Source organism: Gymnoscopelus microlampas (genome assembly GCF_963454915.1).
Source record: "Gymnoscopelus microlampas genome assembly, chromosome: 7".
Lineage (NCBI taxonomy): Eukaryota > Metazoa > Chordata > Actinopteri > Myctophiformes > Myctophidae > Gymnoscopelus > Gymnoscopelus microlampas.
The window spans coordinates 16,103,292-16,125,791 of record NC_139944.1 but is presented as its reverse complement, the minus strand read 5'-3'; the positions used below and the strand labels follow the sequence as shown (position 1 = coordinate 16,125,791).

The 22,500-nt window shown below is 43.0% G+C and overlaps 1 protein-coding gene across 4 annotated transcripts in view; it reads left to right on the top strand.

The window, feature by feature from the left end:
• The window catches only part of ripor3 (RIPOR family member 3), a 49,318-nt gene that overhangs the window by 22,665 nt on the left and 4,153 nt on the right, over positions 1 to 22,500 (top strand). For 3 of the 4 annotated variants that reach the window (XR_014601098.1, XM_084061633.1, XM_084061632.1), the window contains exons 7-20: positions 495 to 644; positions 4,404 to 4,467; positions 4,629 to 4,672; positions 10,729 to 10,854; positions 11,274 to 11,419; positions 17,704 to 17,812; positions 18,030 to 18,187; positions 18,957 to 19,139; positions 19,732 to 19,807; positions 20,568 to 20,957; positions 21,384 to 21,520; positions 21,712 to 21,877; positions 22,062 to 22,191; positions 22,320 to 22,484. Coding sequence is in view for 3 of the 4 variants with exons in the window: in XM_084061633.1 (XP_083917759.1) it covers positions 495 to 644; positions 4,404 to 4,467; positions 4,629 to 4,672; positions 10,729 to 10,854; positions 11,274 to 11,419; positions 17,704 to 17,812; positions 18,030 to 18,187; positions 18,957 to 19,139; positions 19,732 to 19,807; positions 20,568 to 20,957; positions 21,384 to 21,520; positions 21,712 to 21,877; positions 22,062 to 22,191; positions 22,320 to 22,484 (2,044 nt within the window). In the remaining variant the exon portion in view is untranslated. The remainder of the gene's footprint in view (positions 1 to 494; positions 645 to 4,403; positions 4,468 to 4,628; positions 4,673 to 10,728; positions 10,855 to 11,273; positions 11,420 to 17,703; positions 17,813 to 18,029; positions 18,188 to 18,956; positions 19,140 to 19,731; positions 19,808 to 20,567; positions 20,958 to 21,383; positions 21,521 to 21,711; positions 21,878 to 22,061; positions 22,192 to 22,319; positions 22,485 to 22,500) is intronic. The other variant, XM_084061634.1, reaches the window with a different exon arrangement.

Genomic DNA, 22,500 nt, shown 5'->3' with positions numbered 1-22,500 from the left:
TTCCAGAAATTGCAGTTACCACATATAAGAAAAGCGGTAACACTTGCTCATAAGGTCCCCGTAATTAAAGCTTAATTTATGATTACTTAATGCATTAATTAAGCGTTAATTAAGAGTAAAGTAAGCATTAATTGGTAAGCATGAATTCATCATGAATTCCTTGTAATTCATCAATAATTAACATAATTAGTTAATCAGTTGAGCAAAGTTACTTAATATATGAATTACAAGGAATTTATGATGAATTAATGCTTAATTAACGTTTAATTAATGCTTAATTAACACTTAAATAATGTATTAGGTAGTCATAAATTAAGCATTAATTACGGGTACCTTATGAGCAAGTGTTACCAGAAAATGTCATGTGGCCAGTCTATGCCTATGGCATGGTAGCCAAGTTGAAACCGTTCAGAAATACGTACGTACTTGAAAATAGTGCTCACTCGTGTAATGTTCTGTGTGCGTGTGCGTGTGCGTGTGCGTGTGTGTATCAGGTAGAGGAGTTGTATGAGACGTATTGCATTCAGTGGAGGTTGTGTCAGGGAGCAGTCAACATGAAGCGAGCCTTCTCTCTGTCTCCATCCACCCGCGCCTCCCGAGACAGCCTGCTGGAGCTCAACCGAACCCACAGACACAGCCTGCAGGTCAGTGTGTGCGTGTGTGTGTGTGTGTGTGTGCGTGTGTGTGTGTGTGTGTGTGTGTGTGTGTGTGTGTGTGTGTGTGTGTGTGTGTGTGTGTGTGTGTGTGTGTGTGTGTGTCTGTCTGTCTGTCTGTCTGTCTGTCTGTCTGTCTGTCTGTCTGTCTGTCTGTCTGTCTGTCTGTCTGTCTGTCTGTCTGTCTGTCTGTCTGTCTGTCTGTCTGTCTGTGTGTCTCTGTGTGTGTGTGTGTGTCTCTGTGTCTCTGTGTGTGCAGTGTGTGTGTTTGACTCACTTATAGTTTTCAGGGAAAGTCCATAAAGCCTGATTCATACTTGTCATGCAACAAAAATAGCCGATCAACAAGCCCACAATACAGTGTACGTCGTGGATGTGATGCTTAGATCCGAAAGTAGCTGCTTGTACATCGGCTATTTTCGGTGGGACGACACCGTCATATGAGGCAGTACAATACAGGTATTGTACTGTAATAACAAGATGTTTACAGGTCACCTAGGTCAGTGGTTCTAAGACGCGTGCACAGCAGGCATAAGCGTCCTAAAGGCCGTTGATCTATCATTTCATTTCATGAGGTTCCATTTGCTCCACACCAACTGATGTGGGTGGCCAGGGGAGTAACTCCTTTCATGGGGAGATGGGGGGGCCAAAGTACTGGTTTGCCCTGACCAGAGGGTATCACACCTCCTTTGTGTCAATTCCTGTTAGGGGAATATGCTGTATGCTTGCTCGATCCGCTTCTAAATAAACTAATAATCCAAGGCACAGTTAAATAAAGTTTGAATCGACCCCGGTTACACATGACCTCCCAGCATGTGTGTGTCTGTTAACACACACAAACAGTGTGTCTGTTGCTCACACACAAACACTGTCACGCTTCATTATTTATTAATGAAACGTGTCAAGACTGCACTTGAGTGAAACCTTTACACGTTGTGCTGTGAGATTTTATTTAGAAGTGTCAGGCTTCAAATGTTTCAAAATGTTATTTAAAATTATCAATCGTTTGACGTCAATTCAGTGCACATCAGCTTGTATCGCATCTACCTTTGAACCACTAAAGCTAGGGATGGGACCATATTACAATTTTATGTTATTGTGGCCAAAATAATCGTGATTAATGATATTATCACGATAATCAAAATATGATTAAAACTCTTTTAAACGATGGATATGAACTTTTCGATCGGCTATTTTGGGCAAAGAGTGTAGACGGAAAAAAGCTGTCCAAGTACAGAGCCAACTCAGATCCAGTGTATTATGGACAAGTTCATGATAAATTAAAATATCTGTGATATAATTATTGAGAGCATTTTTTATTGTGATAAACGATAATAACGATTATTGGCCCATCCCTACTGTATGTGCAACATACAACGAATAAAACCCGATCAACAAGCTCACAACGCACCGTGGTGCTATTTTCACTACTTTTGACCGACACTCTTGTATGATGAAGTGGGACATTCATTTACGAAAAAAACATAAGTTGATGTATGGAGGTACGAGGTTTCTACCAAACATCAATGATATGATAGTTTATCACTTCTCTATCACACACCCTATAGCGCTCTTCACGTGTCCAAAATGACGGACCCCATCACTAATGGACCCATTACATTTTCCGAGATCCCATTGGTTCTGACGTGATTTTTTAAATGACAGAGCCAAACCCTAATGGACCCATTACATTTTTGACCCGAATACTAATTGGACCTGACACACACACACACACACACACACACACACACACACACACACACACACACACACACACACACACACACACACACACACACACACACACAGTGAGTTATTTGGCGTCTGTGGTGAACATCAACACATTCTGTCCCCCAATGAGTTTCATGAGCTGGAAGAATGACCTTTGACCCACAGTTTGAAACAGCTGGCCTCTGTGTATGTCTTCATGACCACACACACACACACACACACACACACGCACGCACGCACGCACACGCAGGCACGCAGGCAAGCAGGCACGCACGCACGCACGCACGCGCGCACACACACACACACACACACACACACACACACACACACACACATACATTATATGTGTATGTGTGCGGAGTTGAGCACACTGCGCTCACCAGGCTGTTTTCCGCACTCTGCTCCAGCGCTGTAGGACGACAGGGGTCTTCAACGTTTTTCAGGCCAAGGACCACTTAGTTGAGAGAGCGATGAAGCAGGAACCCCCCACTATATATTGTATAACATTGTGTTGCAGTTTAAACTTCAGATAACTTCATAGACTATCAGTGTTGTGTAAATTGATGTTTTTGGTTTATTTCAAACATTTAGTAAAACTGACCTTTGGCTCTGTACTTGGTCTGCTCTTTTTTCCCTCTACACCGGACCTCTTTGCCGAAAATAGTCGATCTACAAGCTCACAATGCCTCGCAGCGCGAGGCGTTGTGAGCTTGTAGATCGACTATTTCCGGCTAATGTTCCCCTCAGAATAGGGATGCTAGGATTCTAGGAAGTGGTTAATGTAATATATATATATATATAATTATTCCTATCACACAAAGATTTTAAGGCCCCCCCTGTAGTGACTCTGAAGACACCCTAGGGGTCCCGGACCCCTATTGAAGACCTCTGCTCTAGGAGATGACCTGCTGCTCGCTCCAAATCGCTCCGTCTCTCACCTTGACACTCTGCTTCACTCTCAGGCAGTGGTAGAAGAAGTATTCAGTCTTTTTACTTGAGTAAAAGTAGCAATACCACAATGTAAGAAATACTCTGCTGTGTACAATAGAAGTCGAGACAAGATGCTTTACTGAATGAACGTAAACATTACAATGCCTTTATAGACAAACACATACACCACGTGATCATGTGACAACTACCAGTGTCGGTAGTGGTGGACCGTCTCCTAAAGTTCTTGAAGATATAAGATAACTAGTCCATACACTGGGATGTGCTTAGTCAAAGAATTTGCAGACTTTAGGGAGGCTGCTCATTTGATCATGGCTGTGTGTAACAACACCGGTCATTTACCTGACATTGAGTCATAAGTCGTTACCACAACCATGAGAAGTCCATGCTTACATTGTTTCAGGCAGCTAAGCTATTTTTGCAAATAACACGACGTTCCGGCGAACATTAAGCACTTGTGAATAAACTCTCTGTGCGAGCGCTCCCCCGCTCATAAAACGCATTGTTTGGACACGGCTCCAAATCAAAGTATTTTATAAATTTAGCGCTGTCTGATGTACTGCTGCCGTTCTTCTCTGTGTGGCGTTGTGTATGAGTGTCCCGAAGCTAAGTCCACCTACCGACTGGGACCGTAACCGTGACAGAGCAGATCCCATAGCACTGACCGCAACCGTGACAACAGAGGCCGTAGTATAGTAGTTACTGCATGCGCATTAACTTCCAAACTCTTTAAAAAAGTCAATATAAAGAGATTACATTTGGGAGAAGTGAACATTTTCATTTCCCATTGACCATGCTAATGGTCAATGCCCATGTGAAAGGTCAGATCAATTGCTTAACCCACTATGTTCAGACAGACAGATTCCTTGAATTTATAATAGGATAAATACATGTTTAATCCTTTAATTATTCAAGAGCTGTTGAATCAAAATCCACAGTCATTTATTTTAGTACCACCTCTCTCCCACTCCCCCCCCCCCCCCCCCCGTGTCTCTCTCTCTCTCTCTCTCTCTCTCTCTCCCCCCCCCCTCTCTCTCTCTCTCTCTCTCTCTCTCTCTCTCTCTCTCTCAGGATATGTCTGTTATGGAAGGAGAGTTGGAAATCCTACTGGGAGAACTACATATCAAAATGAAAGGTACACACACACACACACACACACACACACACACACACACACACACACACACACACACACACACACACACACACACACACACACACACACACACACACACACACACACACACACACACACACACACACACAGAGCTGTGTAACATGTGTTTTCATTTGCAGGCCTCATCGGGTTCGCCCGGCTCTGCCCTGGAGACCAGTATGAGGTTGGTGAAGCACTTATTAGCACTCACATGCACGCTCACATGTGCACCCACATGTGCACCCACATGCACGCTCACATGCACAGCCAATTCATGGCAACTCAACTGCCAGAGTGTGTTGCCTTTCGAGTGTTTTTTAACCAAGTTAGCGAGTTCTGCAATTTTCCACAGATCTTCAAAGTGGGGGCCACAAGAGACGTTTAAATATTAATATGAATAAATAAATAAATACACGAAGAAAAGAAAAGAATGAGAAATATAAATTATGGCTTGGGATGGAAAAGATCTTCTTGAAAGAGGTTATGTAATTGCAGCTGATCAACTACAACTCTAACAAGTTGACATTTCAAACTGGACATCAGCATATTGCATGTCTTTGGTTTACTAGTACTGCTTCTGTCTGTCTGTCTGTCTGTCTGTCTGTCTGTCTGTCTGTCTGTCTGTCTGTATCTGCCTCGCAAACTATCAGTGCCAAATTGTTTCACTGCCTGTAGGCGTAGTGCCTCCACTAATCTATAGAAATCTATTATAAAGCAGAGTGCAATTAACTGCAAGCGCCTTAAATATTATTATGGCCTGGCTCTGTAAGACCTTCGTTTGCCTACAAGCCAGTGTAGTTGTTTAATTCAGTGATTGCGACCTTTTTCATTTCAAGGACCACCAGTTTGACATGAATTAGACATTAGACATTCGATCTCTGTGTGTAAAATCCTCAGTGTTAAGGGCCATTCACACTGACCACTATAACTATATCATTCACCATTGTCTTTTTTCATGTGAACTCTGCCATCCACTTGGCTTAAAACTCTATCTTTATAGTTACTAGAGTTTCGGGGGGCTACGCCCCCCTCAACCCCAGCCGCGCACGGGGCCCAGCGTGGGCGGGTGTATATTGGGGTACCCAAATCGCCGGAGTGAAACTGTGGAAAAGTAAAAAAAAAAAAAAAAAAAAAGTAGAAGAAATTATATTTTTTATGTTGCAGGGGGTCCGCAGACCCCCTGCTGGTCCACGGACCCCCTGTGGAGTGTCGGGACGCGCGGGGACCCCCGTGGAAGATGACGGACCCCTTCGTGTTTTTGTTTTTTTCATGAAGGTGGTTGCTTGTTTCTTCCGCTTGTTTTTAGAAAACCTGGCATAAACCTGGCATCCCGACTGACATCACTGACGTATCCTTGGTATTTGTACTTCCGGGTTGCATAATGATGACATCACTGTCGAGTCCTTTGGTGTCATGAACGTGCTGTGCTGTGGCCGTCGCCGTTTGATTTTGTGTTTGTGATGTACATGGCACGTGAAGGACGGACATATTGTGATCGAGACATGAGTGAAGTGAAAGTAACGGCCTGGGTGGAACAAAGGAGGTACGTAAGAAGGGGGGGGGGTTGAAGCAAAGGAGCTGCTTGTGTGTTGTTGTGGAGGAGATGGGCAGAGTTCAATGGCGGCCGCTCGTGTTGTTTCGGCTCAAGCCGTCGCCGTACGGTGTCGGTGGTGTGCACGGTAAACGGTACGAAAGTGTTGCACCTTCCGTTTTGTCCGTAATGTCGTGAGTGGAATAAATTCTGTTGCGACGTGGAAACTGTGAAGTGAGCAATGATAGGTGCCCTACGCCACCCGGAAAATCTGTGCGTTTGCCGTGGCTACTGTGTTGGCGAGATGTGGTGTCTGGCCGTTGCGTTTACCCGATTACAGAGCTGTGGCTATAGCGTCAGCGGCGCGCGGAAGTAACTTGCCGTTTATATAATTAGATTAGATTGGGCCTGGCCGTCACATAACATCAACCTTTATTTTGTTAGGACTATGCACGTACTTTGCGTGCATTACATCATATCTGTTTCCTTCTAATGTAGACCTACAGTATGTAAATATATGCCACCCAAAGCATGTAGGAATTACACTCATGGTTGGTAGTAAATTGAAAAAGTTCAAGTTTTTTTTAACCTATATTATAGGTAAAAAACATTAAATAATATTGAAATATTGTGTTGCATGAGTTTGTTTATTTGCACACTCACAGTTAACTTTACAATATACACATTTGCAAATGAATCACTTTCAAATGTCTTTTTGGTAAAATCGTCATCAACAGATGCCAAATAAGTCCATTCCTGCTATACGTCATCATCAATAACCTGTCAACAGTGAGTGAGTCCTTGCAACATTTCTAATGAAGTAGCCTAATCATGAACGGAATCAGTGGATATAAACACAAAACTTCAGCTAAACAAAACGTGAAGATCAAGAGCAAAATGGAAAAATGGCTAAACTGCCCAAATTAAGGAAAACATGTGTTTGCCCTCATTCTCCAAATGTTGCAACTCCAGATGAGGCTGAAGTTAGCAGTGATTCATCCCCACTGCTAACATTACCTTCACCTGGGTCAGATTAACAGGTACAGTGCTGTGACTGTCACTGTCTGCATAATCTCTCAAGACAGATTCAGATATATATATATATTTATTTTTTACCGAATGGGTTCGCAGATTGCTCTCTGCAAGACAGTGACAGTAAATTGACGTTTATAGGGTAGTTATAGTAGCCACAAGGCCTGCTTAGATAGTGCCTTTCAAATAGTGGTGATGGGAACTCGAAATTGAATTTGTACTTATTTGTATCTATTGATAATTTACATTACTGCTTATTGAAGTAGACTCAAACGCTTTGAAATGCTTTGAATTTGTGTGAGAAAACTGTAAGGCTTATAATCCCTCATGCAGTTGCGGGCATGTGTTTGTTGTAAAGGGATGTAACATAAGCCATAATCTGTTAATATTTAGCACCCATAATGCATTAGTGCTTTTCTGAACCTGGCTTGCGCACTGTACTGTTGCGCGCACGGGACTGTACCAGCGTTGCCATGTCTGCTTATTATAAGCGACTTTGGGCTTGTTTTTCTGTGAAGGTTCTTGTAAATATTGGTAGTTGCGGGTTGTATTTTTTGGGGGCTTGTTTCTAAAGTGTAGTTGCTTATTTGGGCTTGTTTCATAATGTTGTTAAACGAGTGGTTCTTAAACATTATCATGGCAAGGACCCCCCAGATTTAAGATTAAAAGTAATTGTCCGCAGATCCCCCATCTGAAAGTATTTTGTGCCAGGGAACAAGATTTGTAGTATTTGGTTCCAGCTCGGTGCCCTTGTGGTTAGCGTGTCCACCCTGAGATTGGGAGGTCGGGGTTTAATTTTAAAGACGGCACCCAATGCCTCCCTGTTTGGCACTCAGCACCAAGAGAAGTCCCTGTGACATACTAGCGTCATGTTCAGGGGATGAACTTGTACATCATGCTGCCTCGCGCTACAGAAACAGGACCCTATGGGCCCCATGGCTCTGGAACCATTGGTTCCCAAGGACACTTACAGTATTTAGTTACTTTCCACCTCTGCATGGGAGCCACACTTGTTTCCTTGTTTCCTTTCCTTTGTCTTATTTTTAGTGGTGTACTGTAACTAAATACATTAAATTCAAGTGCTGTACTGAAGTACAATTGTGAGGTATTTTTTTACTTTACTACAGTGTTTTCCAGTTTTAAGTACTTTGACTTCTACTCCACTACATCTCAGAGGCAAATATTGTACTTTAACTGCACCACATTTATTTGAAAACCTTATAGTTACTAGTTACTTTGTAGATTTTGATTATTATTACAAAACATACATTAACCACTTCAGCCCTATATACCTTTTGCCCATTTGAAAATGGCCAATCTATAAACTTGTAGAGCTTGTAGATCTGCAATTTTCAAAAGATATATATATACATTTGAAAACTTGTGAAATGGGACATTCTGCATAATGAGTACTTTTGCTTTTGGTATAAGTACATTTTGATACCAATACTTTTGTACTTTTACTCAATTAAATTTGAATACCGGACTTTACTGTGTTTCCACATTGCAGTATTGATACTTTTACTCAGTAAAACATTTTAATACTTTTTTCCACCACTGCTAATGTTACCAAAGACGACGTAAAAAACAAGACAGGGTCCAATAACAGTGTGGATCCCATGTGGATCCAGGACTAATAATACTGTATATACAGACAGCGTTGACTGTGGAGGCAGGCTCGTCCGTCCGTTCGTTGCAGCCCGGGCCAGAAAATAAAAGTTACCGATTCTGAAGTAATTGCTGGCTAGTTGAATTCTCTTTGAACCATACACACAGTAAAAGACTGTTGCTCGCATTTTGTTTGCAAGCGCCCAGAAAGTACAGTAACTGGCACTTCTGATCTCATCTACTGCTTAGCTTTGATATCGGCTCAATGAAGGTCAGAGCAAAAAAAAAGCGAAGAAAAAAGAAACAAAGGTTTCCAACTTTTCAGTTATTGTCCTCCCACTCACAGTTCTCCTTTACAAACATGTTGTGTCCATTACTGTCTGTCCGTTTGCCCATAAAGCATATCTTTGTTTTCTGCATTCATTCCCGATGGAGATCAACCGGATTAGAAGCTTGAGCTTCTATTCCTATCTGTTGCTGCAGTCGTGTCTGCTCTGGTGCAGTTCAGTTGGTAGTAGAGTCCTCTATTCTTTTCTATGATTCTGTTTAGTTGCCGTGTTCAGCCATCCTGGCCCCTACATGTAGGGATTCCCAGGGAAGCGTCATGAATCTACCGTCACCAAACGGCAGAGGCAACCAATGAGGTGGGGTGGCATCATCATCATCATCATCGATGATGAACAGAGAGAGGCTGTGCCACGCCCGCAATGCCTACACTAGAGCAGTGGTTCTCAACCTGGGGGTCCAGGGGTCCAAACTAGGGGTCCTTGAAATGAACAAGGTTGAGAATCACTGCACGGGACTGTGTAGGCATTTAGCTATCGTCATCCTCCTCCTGTGGGCCGGGGCGGAGGACAGGGGCCTCCTTCACTGTTTATCCTGCCCGTCCTCCTTCCATGGGGATCAGGCGGAGGAGAACTCGGTTGTGTCAGAGTCCGGATGAACCCGCTGATGAACTCCAGCGCTCCCAGGACCAGGTCAGCCAGCCTGGACAGTCCCCATGGCTTGCGGTCAACAACCTTACCGTCAGATATGTACACCATCTACACTGCTGCCATGGGTCTCGATATGGACTGAATGCCTGCTTAAAACAGGCTCTGTCGAATAATGCTGTCCTGTTCCGTACGCTAACACTTATATAATTGGTAGAGCAGCACAAATGCCTAAATATGGAGACGTATGTCATAGATGACCACCGACCACCGTCCATATATGGAGTTCCACCCAATCTGGCAACACTGTGTGTGTGCGTGTGTGTGTGTGTGTGTGCGTGTGTGTGTGTGTGCGTGCGTGCGTGCGTGCGTGCGTGCGTGCGTGCGTGCGTGCGTGCGTGCGTGCGTGCGTGCGTGTGTGCGTGTGCGTGTGCGTGTGCGTGTGTGTGTGTGTGTGTGCTCACTTTCAAAATATTTAGATAAATGATTTTATGCCTGGAACCAAGCCTCCAGGCTCCTGGTGAATCATAACCATAAAGCATTTAATTCTGTGTCAAAAGACATTTTTGAAAACCGCAAAAAATAAGGATATTTATTAAGCATGGTATAAATATAATTAAATATTCAAATACTTTTTGACACAGAATCTAATGTTTTATGGTCATGATTGACCAGGAGCCTGGAGGCTTGGTTACAGGCTTAAAATAATTGATATAGATACTTTCTGAAATCTCTATTGGAAAAAGGAATGGGGTTTCTATCTGTGGCACCACAAAATGGCCACGAACTGCTGGACCGATTAGTGCCAAATATCGTGTGTACGGTGTTTTTTTTCTCTCCACTTTAGTTTTTTTTTGCATGAATTGCGTTGTGGACCCCTTGTTGACTTTAGACTCCACTTGATCAAATAAAAAAAAAGAAACTCCACTTGAACTTTATCACCAACTAGAAAAGTGCACCCTGCAACAATACATTTAGTGAAGTAAAAACATATAACAGTCCCCTCGGTAAGTAGATTACTTGAGTAGCCTAAAATCACACGTTTACATCCCGCCAGCACTGATCCCAACAGAGCAGGCTATCAAGCTGAACAGCTTCAGCGTGGTTATAAAGTGGATGATGATGTCATGGCTCCAGGTGGTGGTGCGATTGGGCCGCCAGCGGTGGAGGATTCGAGGGAGGATCCAATCAGACGACAGACAATACTGGGACGAAGAGGAGATGATCTTCCTCCCACACATACATCACAACTTTGAAATCAAGGTAAAGGCACACGCAGGCTGGTACTTTTTATTTGTGTTCCTATATTACAAGTATGTTTTGAACACAAAGACAAAGAGTAAGACAAGCTCAGTGGCCTTGTGGTTAAAGTGTCCGCCTCCGAGACTGGGAGGTATAAGGGTAATAATGTATTGTGAACATACATGTACTGTACATAGATGCGGACTATGTTGACCCAATCCTAGATTTCTAGCATTCGAAGTACATAATAACTAACTAAACCTAAACGTTGACATGGCTTGAGGATCTTACTGTGTACAGGTGTTATAGGAGGTATTAAATGTTCTTGTCCTGACCTTTTGACATTCTGTCACATCTCTATCTTTCATGTGAAAGTGGGCGGCACCCATGTCTATTATGAATACAAAACCAACCAATCCAATGCGTGTTTCCAATTCCAGGTGACAGAGGCCAAGGGTTTGGGTTGGCTACTGGTTGGCATGGTAACGTGTGCGAGTGCAGATTTCTTCGTGGCGAGACCTCAGCTGATGCTGGTGGACATCACCGAGCTGGGAACCATCAAACTGCAACTAGAGGTCACCTGGAAGTAAGTTCACACACGCACGCACGCACGCACGCACGCACGCACGCACGCACGCACGCACGCACGCACGCACGCACGCACGCTATGGCGCTCGTTTAGAGCCTAAACTACAGACAAACTCCTCCACTCCGTGTATAATTACACGTGATCGCGTGACCGCGTAGCCATGCACGCGCTCACACGCGCGCGCATGACCGTGTCGTGTTCTCGCGTCACCATATTAAGTCAATGGGAAACTACACGACGCGACCATGCGCTCAGTGACGCGCGCGCAAACCAGATACGCGCGCGCGAGTGTTTTGACACTGTTGGAGCAGTGTGTGTGTGTTGTCTTTCGCATGGCCGCGTCATGTAATTTCCCATTGACTTAAAGCGGTGACACATGCGTGCGTGCTTTGCTGAGCAAAACATAGCCAGACGCTCCATCCGTGTCACCTGTCCAAAGAATGTACACGTGAACGTATAATGGCACACGAGAACATGTAAAGGTGATGCGTTCCGTGTAACATTCAGACGAAAACACGTACCTATAGACCTTCACGCGTAATTTCATTGGAGAGTTGGCATCAACGGAGCTTCTAGCCACTTTGCGTGGGTGTTTTGCACTCAGTGACGCACGCACGCTCGTGTGAAATACTTTGTGAAATGCATTTAGTCCAGGATAGCCCCCCACCCTCTCCCTCCCCCCACGGACCCCCCCCCCCCCACCACCACACCCACGGACCCCCCCCACCCCACGGACCCCCATCCCCTGGTCCAAGGTGTCACTCTGAATAATTGGTTGCGCATGAAAAACTTGAGATTTATTTTAGGCATAGTTCAATCAAATGTCCTTTTTTTTAAATAATCTTTATGTTTCTATGATCTGTCAAGTTTATATTTTCCCCTCCTGGACCCCTGTTCCAAGGGGTCACACAGAATAATTTAATTTAATAATTTTAGATGGGGCATCAGGGTAAAAGTCTGACTGTTAATTAATCCACCTGGATCCACTTGACATTTTACTAAGGCGGAACTCTGTCTATTCTCAAACATTTCTTTTGATTTAAAGTGGTCCTTGATCTGTCAATTGTCTACTTTAATTTGGCGTATGAGTGATTCATTTATTTTCTCAATATCATGCAATATCAACTCAAGACAAAATCAAACTTTGGATTTGGAAAGCGGACATTTGCGCACGGCAGGCAGCCATGATGAATCTGTGGTCCGCAGCCAAATAGGCCTACTTATAATTTTGGGGGTCCTTGACATTAAGTTATCCCCCCCACCAGTCCACCAAAATTATCTCCATCCTTTCCTGCGCGTCATTACGCACGACTCTTTTTTTTTTTCTTCCGTGGGTTGACCCGCTCCGGCCGCCCGCCCGCGATAATTGAGTCGTGCTATAGGTGTGTTTATAGATCTACTTTTATCGGTCAGTTCTATGCCCAGGATGAGTGCTCTATGCGGGTAGGATTAGCGAGGAGACTCGGTCTCTGATACTGGTTGTTCCAAAACTTCCAGGGGTCTCCCATGTTGGACTGGCTCACTGGATAGGCCCGGTGGTCCCAGGGGGACCCCAGGTGGGTCATTTTTAATCATTACTTAATGATTACTTATTAGTTAGTTACTAGATATTTGCACCCCAAAGTAAAGTCACATACTTTTTATCATTACTTAATGATTACTTATAATAAGTAAAATTTAAGTCCAGAGCTCGATGAATGTTAGGGATGAAAAAAAAAGTCACTACAAAGTACTACCATTTAACTTTAAATTGCCTGAAACTTACTCCTAACAGGTTTTTGGGGGGACAATTTACCGAAACTTTCGTTTCGGTAAAAAGAAAAAAATCGTTTCGGTAAAAAAAAAATGTACTAAGTCCAGAGCTTTAAAAAAAAGAAGAAAAAAAGAGAGAGAAAATGTTCTATCTCACATAGATTTGGCGGACCCCCTGTAACTACGAGGACCCCCTAGGGCCTAGGGGGGTTTACATCATATCGGACGGCAATTTATTTTGTTAACGTGTCTTGCCTGTCTAAGTGACTATAGGTAGCCTACATTATATTTTGCTTATATAATATAATGTTGACACTATGACGAACTCTTGTTTCCCCCTAACCTATAACTCCCTAAACTCGTTTAGTTACGTAATAAATAGCCGACATTTTGCAATTGTTATCCAAGTTATTGCTTATTGCTAGTAATCAGTGGTGGAAAAAGTAGCTACTCAAACGTTTTACTTAAGTAAAAGTATCAATACCGCAATACAGAAATACTCTGTTAAAAGTAAATGTCCAATTCAAAATATAGCCTACTTGAGTAAAAGTATAAAAGTATCGGCATCAAAATGTATTTAAAGTACCAAAAGTATACCAAAAGTAAAAGCACTGACTCAGTATGCAGAATGTCCAATTTCAAGTTTTCAAATGTTAACAAATCCTTTGAAAATAGCAGATCTACAAGCTCATTGTGAGCTTGTAGATCTGCTATTTTTAAATGGCTGAAATGTGTATACAGGGCTGAAGGGGTTAATGTATGTTCTATAATAATAATCCAAATCTATAAAGTAACTTGTCATTTTAACTAAAGTTTTCAAATAATTGTAGTGGAGTAGTAGTATACATATATATATACTATATATATGTAGTATATATATATATATATATATATATATATATATATATATATATATATATATATATATATATATATATATATATTGCAGATTTCAACTATAAAGTGCTTACCCCATGGCCACGGACGTTAAAATTATGTACGATCCCTCAAAAATACCCGTATATTCCGTGTTGTTCAATAAAAAGCATTTTAATCCGATTGGCTGCCATTTTCGTATAGAGTTATAATGTGCAATACACCTCCCAACCGATAGGATCGCATAGTTGAAAGCTGATGAAAAGACGGAGAAAATGGCCGTCGATCGGATTAAAAGGCTTTTTATTGAACAATACTGAAGATATGGGTACTCAAGCTGGAACGTACACCATTTTAACATCCATGGCCTTTAGTTAAGCACTTCATATTTGAAATCTGATCGTTTATGACCTGGACGTTAGCGTTGTAAATGGAGCAATCCCCAACACACCCACCACACCATGTTGAACGTTCCTTTGCACATGCGCAAACCACATAGTCCCGTTTGGACTTTTTAGGGCGTTAGGGAGAAATAACCAGGACTATATTTATGCTAAATAGTAAAGAAAAAGCCGTGTGATGAATTGCTGTAGCAGTAAAATAGAAACATCAACAGAATGAAGTGGTATAAGTGAAATTAAACTTATTTGAAATTAAACAATGAATTGACTTCATGTGCTAATGCAATGGTTCTCAAACCTTTTCGTGCCAAGGACCCCCAAATAGACACTTATTAGACCGCGGACCCCCATTTGAAAAGATAAGCCAGGGACCCCCATAAGAGAAGATTTTTACGGCTCTCTAGCAGTGATTTCAACCATTTTAATTTCAAGGACCCCCAGTTTGACATGCATTAGGCTACGGACCCCCATTTAATGGCATGTAGGTCTCTGGGACCCACATTCATATTGTAAAATCAATGTTAATTTAACTCTGAGAGTGTACAAATGGAACCAAATGGACCTGTTAGGGTCCATTTGGTTACATTTGTACACTCTCAGAGTTACAGACCCATAAGGGTCCATTTGGTCCCTGTCCATCATTTAGCTGGGGACCCCCTGGAACCCCCTCAAGTACCCCTGGGGGTCCCCGGACCCCACTTTGAGAACCAATGTGCTAATGGTTATCAGCGGTAGGCCTGAAAGATGACGGTCCATGGACATTCTTCAACCTGGTGTGATGAATTGCTCAATTTACAACTGTAACGTCTACACAAACGTTCAGATTGCAAATATGAAGTGCTTACCTAAATGCCCAGGATGCTATACATGCCGACGTTTCAGCATGAGTACCCATATCTTCCGTATTGTTGGATAAAAAGCATTTTAATCCGATCGTCGGCCATTTTCACATAGAGTTATAATGTGCAATACACCTCCCAACCGATAGGATCGCATAGTTGAAAGCTGATGAAAAGACGGAGAAAATGGCCGTCGATCGGATTAAAAGGCTTTTTATTGAACAATACGGAAGATATGGGTACTCAAGCTGGAACGTACACAATGGTAACATCCGTGGCCTACATAGTCCCGTTTTGACTTTTTAGGGCTTTAGGGAGAAGTAACCAGGACTGCAAAATCGGACTTTTAGGGGAATCAGGACTGTCATAATCGGACGTTTAGGGGCTACTGACAGTTCTTCAATAAGTGACTAGTTGGGAGTGAGAATGTGTATGTTCTATAATAATAATCCAAATCTATAAAGTAACTTGTCATTTTAACTAAAGTTTTCAAATAATTGTAAAAAAGTAAAAGTATAATATTTGCCTCTGAGATGTAGTGGAGTAGAAGTAAAAGTACTGAAAATACTCCAATAAAGTATAACAAAATACCCCCAAATTGTCCGCAGAAGACCGCATGGCTAATTTATATTCACGAGGATATGCAAATTAGCCGGTCTCAGTCCGCAGGCTAGCCACGTCTTTAGCCATGGATTACAACCGTCATGGATGAACTTCAACCTGGTGTTTGCACCTTTCTCCTTTACTGCTCCATTCATCTACATAAACGTTCATATCACAGCATGACGCGTTGTCAGCTTGTAGATCTGCTATTTTTGGCAAATGTTCCCCTCAGAAAAGGAATTCTAGGGTTCAAGTGGTTAATGTAAAAAAAAAAAAAAAAATCCTATCACACAAAGATTTGGCGGACCCCCTACGTATAGTAGCTCTGAGGACCCCCTAGGATTCCCGGACCCCCTGTTGAAGACCCCTGGCCTACATCATTGTGAGCTTGTACATCTGCTATTTTCAAAAGATGTTTATACATTTTATACATTTGAAAAGTTGTGAAATTGGACATTCTGCATAATGAGTATAGCCTACTTTCTACTTTTGGTACTTTAAGTAGCCTACATTTTGATGCCAATACTTTTATAGCCTATATAGCCTACTTTTACTCAAAATTCCGGACTTATAGGCTACTTAGAGCCAGGCCTACTTGTAATAGAGTATTTTGCAGTATTGATACTTTTACTTAAGTAAAGCATACTTTTTCCACCACAGCAGCGGTATTGAAAAAATAACCAAATGACTGTCATTTGTAGATACGTTATCTGACTTTATCTGAAGGAAGAACATTGTTGCTTGTGCATGACAGTTCTGCCAAGCTTGTAGTAGATAATGATATGGATACGGATTTTGAGAGTTGTACTTGAATGTTGTTGACATTAAATAATAATCCTGTTTAGTGTATCTACCGCGAGCGTGAAAGACTGCAGCGCTTATTGACGGCGCTGATGATCAACACACAGCTTTACTTCGCGTTGGCCGAATCATTTATATGCCAGTTATATCAAATGTTGCTCATTAATGTAACGTTTTGGTTAATGGTTCAAAATTGTAAAATAATCATGTGAGCTTGCCTTGTAGAAAAAAAAACAATGAACTAATTAAACACAATGAAATAAATAACATTGCAAAATAAAATAAAAACATTTATTTATTTAATTGTGTTTTTTAATTATTTGATTCTATTTATTTCATTATGGTATTTATTTTTTATTTTTTGGACCTATGGACTTCCATACTTGTGGATTGAAACAGTCACGCATGCATGCGTGTGTGCGTCAGTAAGTAACAACGCAAAACTAGCCCCATTGCCCCAAAAGTGTCAAAACACTCGCCGACGCCTATCTGGATCGCGCGCGCGTCACTGACCGCATGGTCGCACCGTGTAGTTTCCCATAGAGTTAATATGGTGACGCGAGAACACGAGGCGGTCATGCGCGCGCGTGTGAGCGCGTGCATGGCTACGCGGTCACGCGTTCACGTGTTAAAGTACACGGAGTCGATCAGTTTGTTTATATTAATGGCCTTAATCGAGCGCCTTACGCACGCACGCACGCACGCACGCACGCACGCACGCACGCACGCACGCACGCACGCACACACGCACGCACGCACACACACACACACACACACACACACACACACACACACACACACACACACACACACACACACACAGTGTCAGAAAGTTGATTCTGAGTTGATTCTGATTCTGACAATGATGATAATAACCTCACTCTGTGTCTGTGTGTGTGTGTGTGTGTGTGTGTGTGTGTGTGTGTGTGTGTGTGTGTGTGTGTGTGTGTGTGTGTGTGTGTGTGTGTGTGTGTGTGTGTGTGTGTGTGTGTGTGTGTGTGTGTTGCAGTCCATTTGACAGTGGTGAGAAGATGCGTCCAGTGTCTCCCAGCAGGAAGAGTTCTGTATACAGCTGGACGGCTCCCAGTACACCCAGCTTCACCGAGAAATACTTTATAGTGAGCACAACGCACACGCACGTGCGCGCACACACACACACACACACACACACACACACACACACACACACACACACACACACACACACACACACACACACACACACACACACACACACACACACACACACACTACCCCCGTTACTGAGAAATAAATAATTGTAATAAAAATAATACAATTCCTCTCCTCTCCTCTCCTCTCCTCTCCTCTCCTCAGTCTATGGTACGTCAGTTGCAGGATGCAGAAGGTCCTGTGCCGTCATTGGTTCCCAGGCCCCGTCCTCCCAGAGGGGGCGTGTCTCTACTGAGCTACCTATCTGACCCCGCCCACAGCGCCATCACTCCAAACTTCACCAGTACTCCAATCACTCCCAGGTTAGTAGAGTTAGCAGGGTTATTCCTGGCCATATTCCTTTAAATAAAACAAGGAACTTACATCTGAAGCGTTCTTATTGTTGTCAACATAGTTTTCTTTTTGTTCTTATGTTACTCAACTTATGTGTAATCTCGGCATCATTGTAAAGGAGGGTCTCCCTCAACGATCTCTCTGAGAATTTTAAATAAAGGTGACATGTGACCTTCATGCTTTATTGCTCCGAAACGTGACTTTATGTTCTTTTATAGGGATGTCCGATATTATCGGCCTCCCGATATTATCGGCCGATATTAGCATAAAAATTGATATCGGGAAAATATCGGCATCGGTTTTTGAAAACATTTTTTTTTTTTTTTTTTTTTTTGCTTTATAAATAAGTTACAGGAGTTCTTACTGTATATGGTGTGTGTGATATGAAATTTGAGCTTACCCTAATCACAATAATCCCCGCATATATCGGTATCGGTTGATATCGGTATCGGTAATTAAGAGTTGGACAATATCGGTATATCGGTTATCGGTAAAAAAGCCAATATCGGACAACCCTATTCTTTTATCTTCTGAAACGTGACCGTATACCATTGGTTCTCAAAGAGGGGTCCGGGGACCCCTAGGGGTCCATGGCACGCTGCTATTTTTTAACAATTTCAAAAGAATCTTTGTTTTTATTTTATTTTTTATTTTTTTGTTAATATTTTTTTTTGAATTTTAACACAAATCTTCTCTTCTGGGGGTCTCTGGCACTTAACATTTTCCATCCAATCCCAGGTCAGAGCTCCACAGCAGCCTGACCCGGACCTCCAGTCCCAGCCTGATGGGCACCAGTGTGGGGGGCAGCCAGAGCCAGCTGTCCCTGGGAGAGGACGGCTCGCTGGAGGTCACCCTGGAGGACACACAGAGCATGAGAACGTCGGGAGACGAGGAGTGGAGAGGCGTGTCAGAGACCAAGAGGTGAGGATGTCACGTTTACTCATTCATGCCTTCAAGCTGCAGTAACGTACAGTAACTCATTTAAGACCTGAAGACGCATCTTTCATTTTTAGATTTGAGCTAAAAAAGCATTATTTTACACTTTGGCTATTCAAAAATAGCAGATCTACAAGCTCATATATAGTTCTTTAAAGGGAACATTTTTAATTCCAATTTTTGCTTCTGGGGGTCCCTGGAACAACATTTTTGGTCCTTGACATGAAAAAAGTTTGAGAACCACTGATATTATAGCAACATAATAAAACAATCCCCTAGAAGCAAAGATTTTAGTTAAAAACGTTTGTTTAAAAAATATATATATATTCAAAGATTTGCACATATATATATATTAAAAAATAGCAGATCTACAAGCATGAGCTTGTATATCTGCTATTTTTGAATAGCCAAAGAAATCTAAAAATGACACAGATGCGTTCCAGGTCTTAAAGGGTTAATAAATCAAAATATGATTTTTTAACCAGTCTTTATGGTTCAGTATATGTATGTCAATACAATACTCATTTGGTCTCTCTGCTCTTCTGAATGTATAAATGAGATATTATGAACATGACAGGTGCAGCACTCCAGATATCCTCAGACAGAACCCAGAAACAGAGCCAGGCCTCAGACAGACTAGCGACAGTGGACAGGTAAGACCTATGGAGGGCAGAGTACAGCAACATGCATGTGGTGGAAGAAGTACTCAGATGTTTCTATTAAAATGTTACTCGGCAAAAGTACTTGTATTGACATCAAAATATATACTTTAAGGCCTTTGCAGACAGGATGCGATTAGTCAATCAGTTTTTACCGCATGCGAAAAGACGCATGAATCGAACTGGGTTCGATTGAAGAAAAAAAAAAACGCATCGCCGCATCGCATCGCCGCACGGTAAATTCGGAGCTGGTGTGCATGAGGTCATTGAGAACCAAGTGTTCGTTTGAAAAATTATATTGTCCGTTTTTTCCGTGCGAAAAATCGCACCCTGTCTGCAAAGGCGCAAAGTACTCATTATGCAGAATGGCCCACTTCACAATCATATTAATGGATTTTAATTAGTAGTAACTTTCCTGAAGGTTTTTTGTTATTACGTGTAACGTTTCTACCTGTAAAGTTGCAACAAACTAACAACCTGCATGAAAACAACACAAACAAACACAAGAACACAAAATAAACTAAACCACATTCTCTACTAACCCCAGCATTCCTATTCTGCGGGGAACATTCGCCAAATAAGCTCAAAACACGCCGAGTTGCAACGTGTTTTGAGCTTGTAGGTCGGCTAATCTTGGCAAAGAGATTTGGTGTGTAGACAGAAAAAAGCGGTCAGAGTCCAGTTCTAACTCAAGTAAGACTAGAGGGTTGGTCGTTAATCCTAACCTGACCTGTTCCATTCTGTTGCAATGCAGGAGTCCCCAGAAGGCCAGACGGGCTTGACCCCTTTCCCTGACCCAACCCCATCCCCACCCCCAACCCCACCTTTACCTCTATCACCATCCCCACCCATATCCCTATCAGTAACTCCTCCCATAACCCCATCACTACCTCCATCCGTACCGCCATCGCCCTCCCCACCCTTACCCCCACCAGTAGCTCCATCCTTACCCTCACCAGTAGCTCCATCCATACCTCCGTCCATGGGCAGACCTGCGGTGAGCTGGGCCCAGCGCAGGGCCCAGGCGGTCAGTGTGGGAGCTCTGATAGCTGAGCTGGAGAACTGCCTGCAGAACCACAGCTGTTCTGAGAAAGAGCTGAGAATGCTGGACAACCAAATACTGCACCTGGCGACCATACTGAAGGTACAGCCACCCAGAGTCGCATACATCTATACGTCTTTAAATAGGCGCGCACGCATGTACACTTGCACGCGCACGCACGTGCGCACACATGCACGCACGCGAGTGAGCGAGCAAACACACACACACACACACACACACACACTCACACTCACACACACACACACACACACACACACACACACACACACACACACACACACACACACACACAAGCACGAAGAAACATACATTTGAACATCCTCTGACATTCTCCATCCCTGTATGTCTTCCTGTGTGTGTGTGTGTGTGTGTGTGTGTGTGTGTGTGTGTGTGTGTGTGTGTGTGTGTGTGTGTGTGTGTGTGTGTCTGTGTCTGTGTTTGTGTCTGTGTGTGTGTGTGCGTGTGTGTGTGTGTGTGTGTGTGTGTGTGTGTGTGTGTGCCCTGTAGAATGACTTGTCTCTGTTAAAGAGCTCAACATCATCATCAGAGGAGACTCTGGCAGTGGAGGTAGTCCTGGGCAGCTTTGACTTCCTGTCAGACGATGACACTTCCTGTCTGGGCAGCCTGAGACTCAAAGAGACAGGGTATGGATTAGGCATGTAAAATGTACTGATTACTAACCGTGACAAATCCAATCATTTGTTTGTTTGATTGACAATTTGTGGCCTATGGAAAACTGATCCTATTCAGTGACCTCACTCTGTCGTTGTCACTCTGTTGTTGTCACTCTGTCATTGTCACTCTGTCATTGTCACTCTCGTTTGTTCTCCAATAGAATCAGTTCATTCCAGCAGAGCACTCTGAGAAGCATGGGTCTTCTCTCTCACGACAGCCAATCAGCTTCGGAGGAGGAACTGACAATCGCCCCACTGACTTCTGGGAACTGGAGTCTTGACCAGACACTGGAAACTCACCTGGACATTTGTACCATCCTACTACAGGTACAGTAGAAACACGCTGAAACACACTGCCTAACGGGCACCGGTCTAATGATTCATAATGTATGATATATTATGTATAATGTACACTATAAGGTGTATGATTATAAAAAATGAATTGGTCAAATGGAGCGTGTTGTGTGGTGTTGTGTTATGGTGTGGTGTTGTGGTGTGGTGTGTGTTCCAGGCAGTGAGTGCAGTGGATTTCAGTCTGTCTGTCAGAGAGCTGCTGGAGGAGATGACACTACAGGCTGCAGTGTTGGAACACATCAACTGTCTGCTGCTGGAGAAGAATGACAACATCTCTACCAGTGACAGTCAGTATCTGTCTGTCTGTCTGTCTGTCTGTCTGTCTGTCTGTCTGTCTGTCTGTCTGTCTGTCTGTCTGTCTGTCTGTCTGTCTCTTTGTCTGTCTGTAGGTTTATTCGTTGTGTTTTGTCTGCAGTTCTTCCTCAGTCACAGAGAAGCAGGGACTTGCTGTTGTTCTGGGATGAGTGTGTCGGCGATGGCTCCTCCCCTTTCTGTTGTCACGTCGACAGCTTCTCCAGGGCGCTACGCAAACGCTACTCACACAAAGTCAAGGCCAAGCAGCCCGGCCAATCAGAAACCGGTGTGTGACAATGACA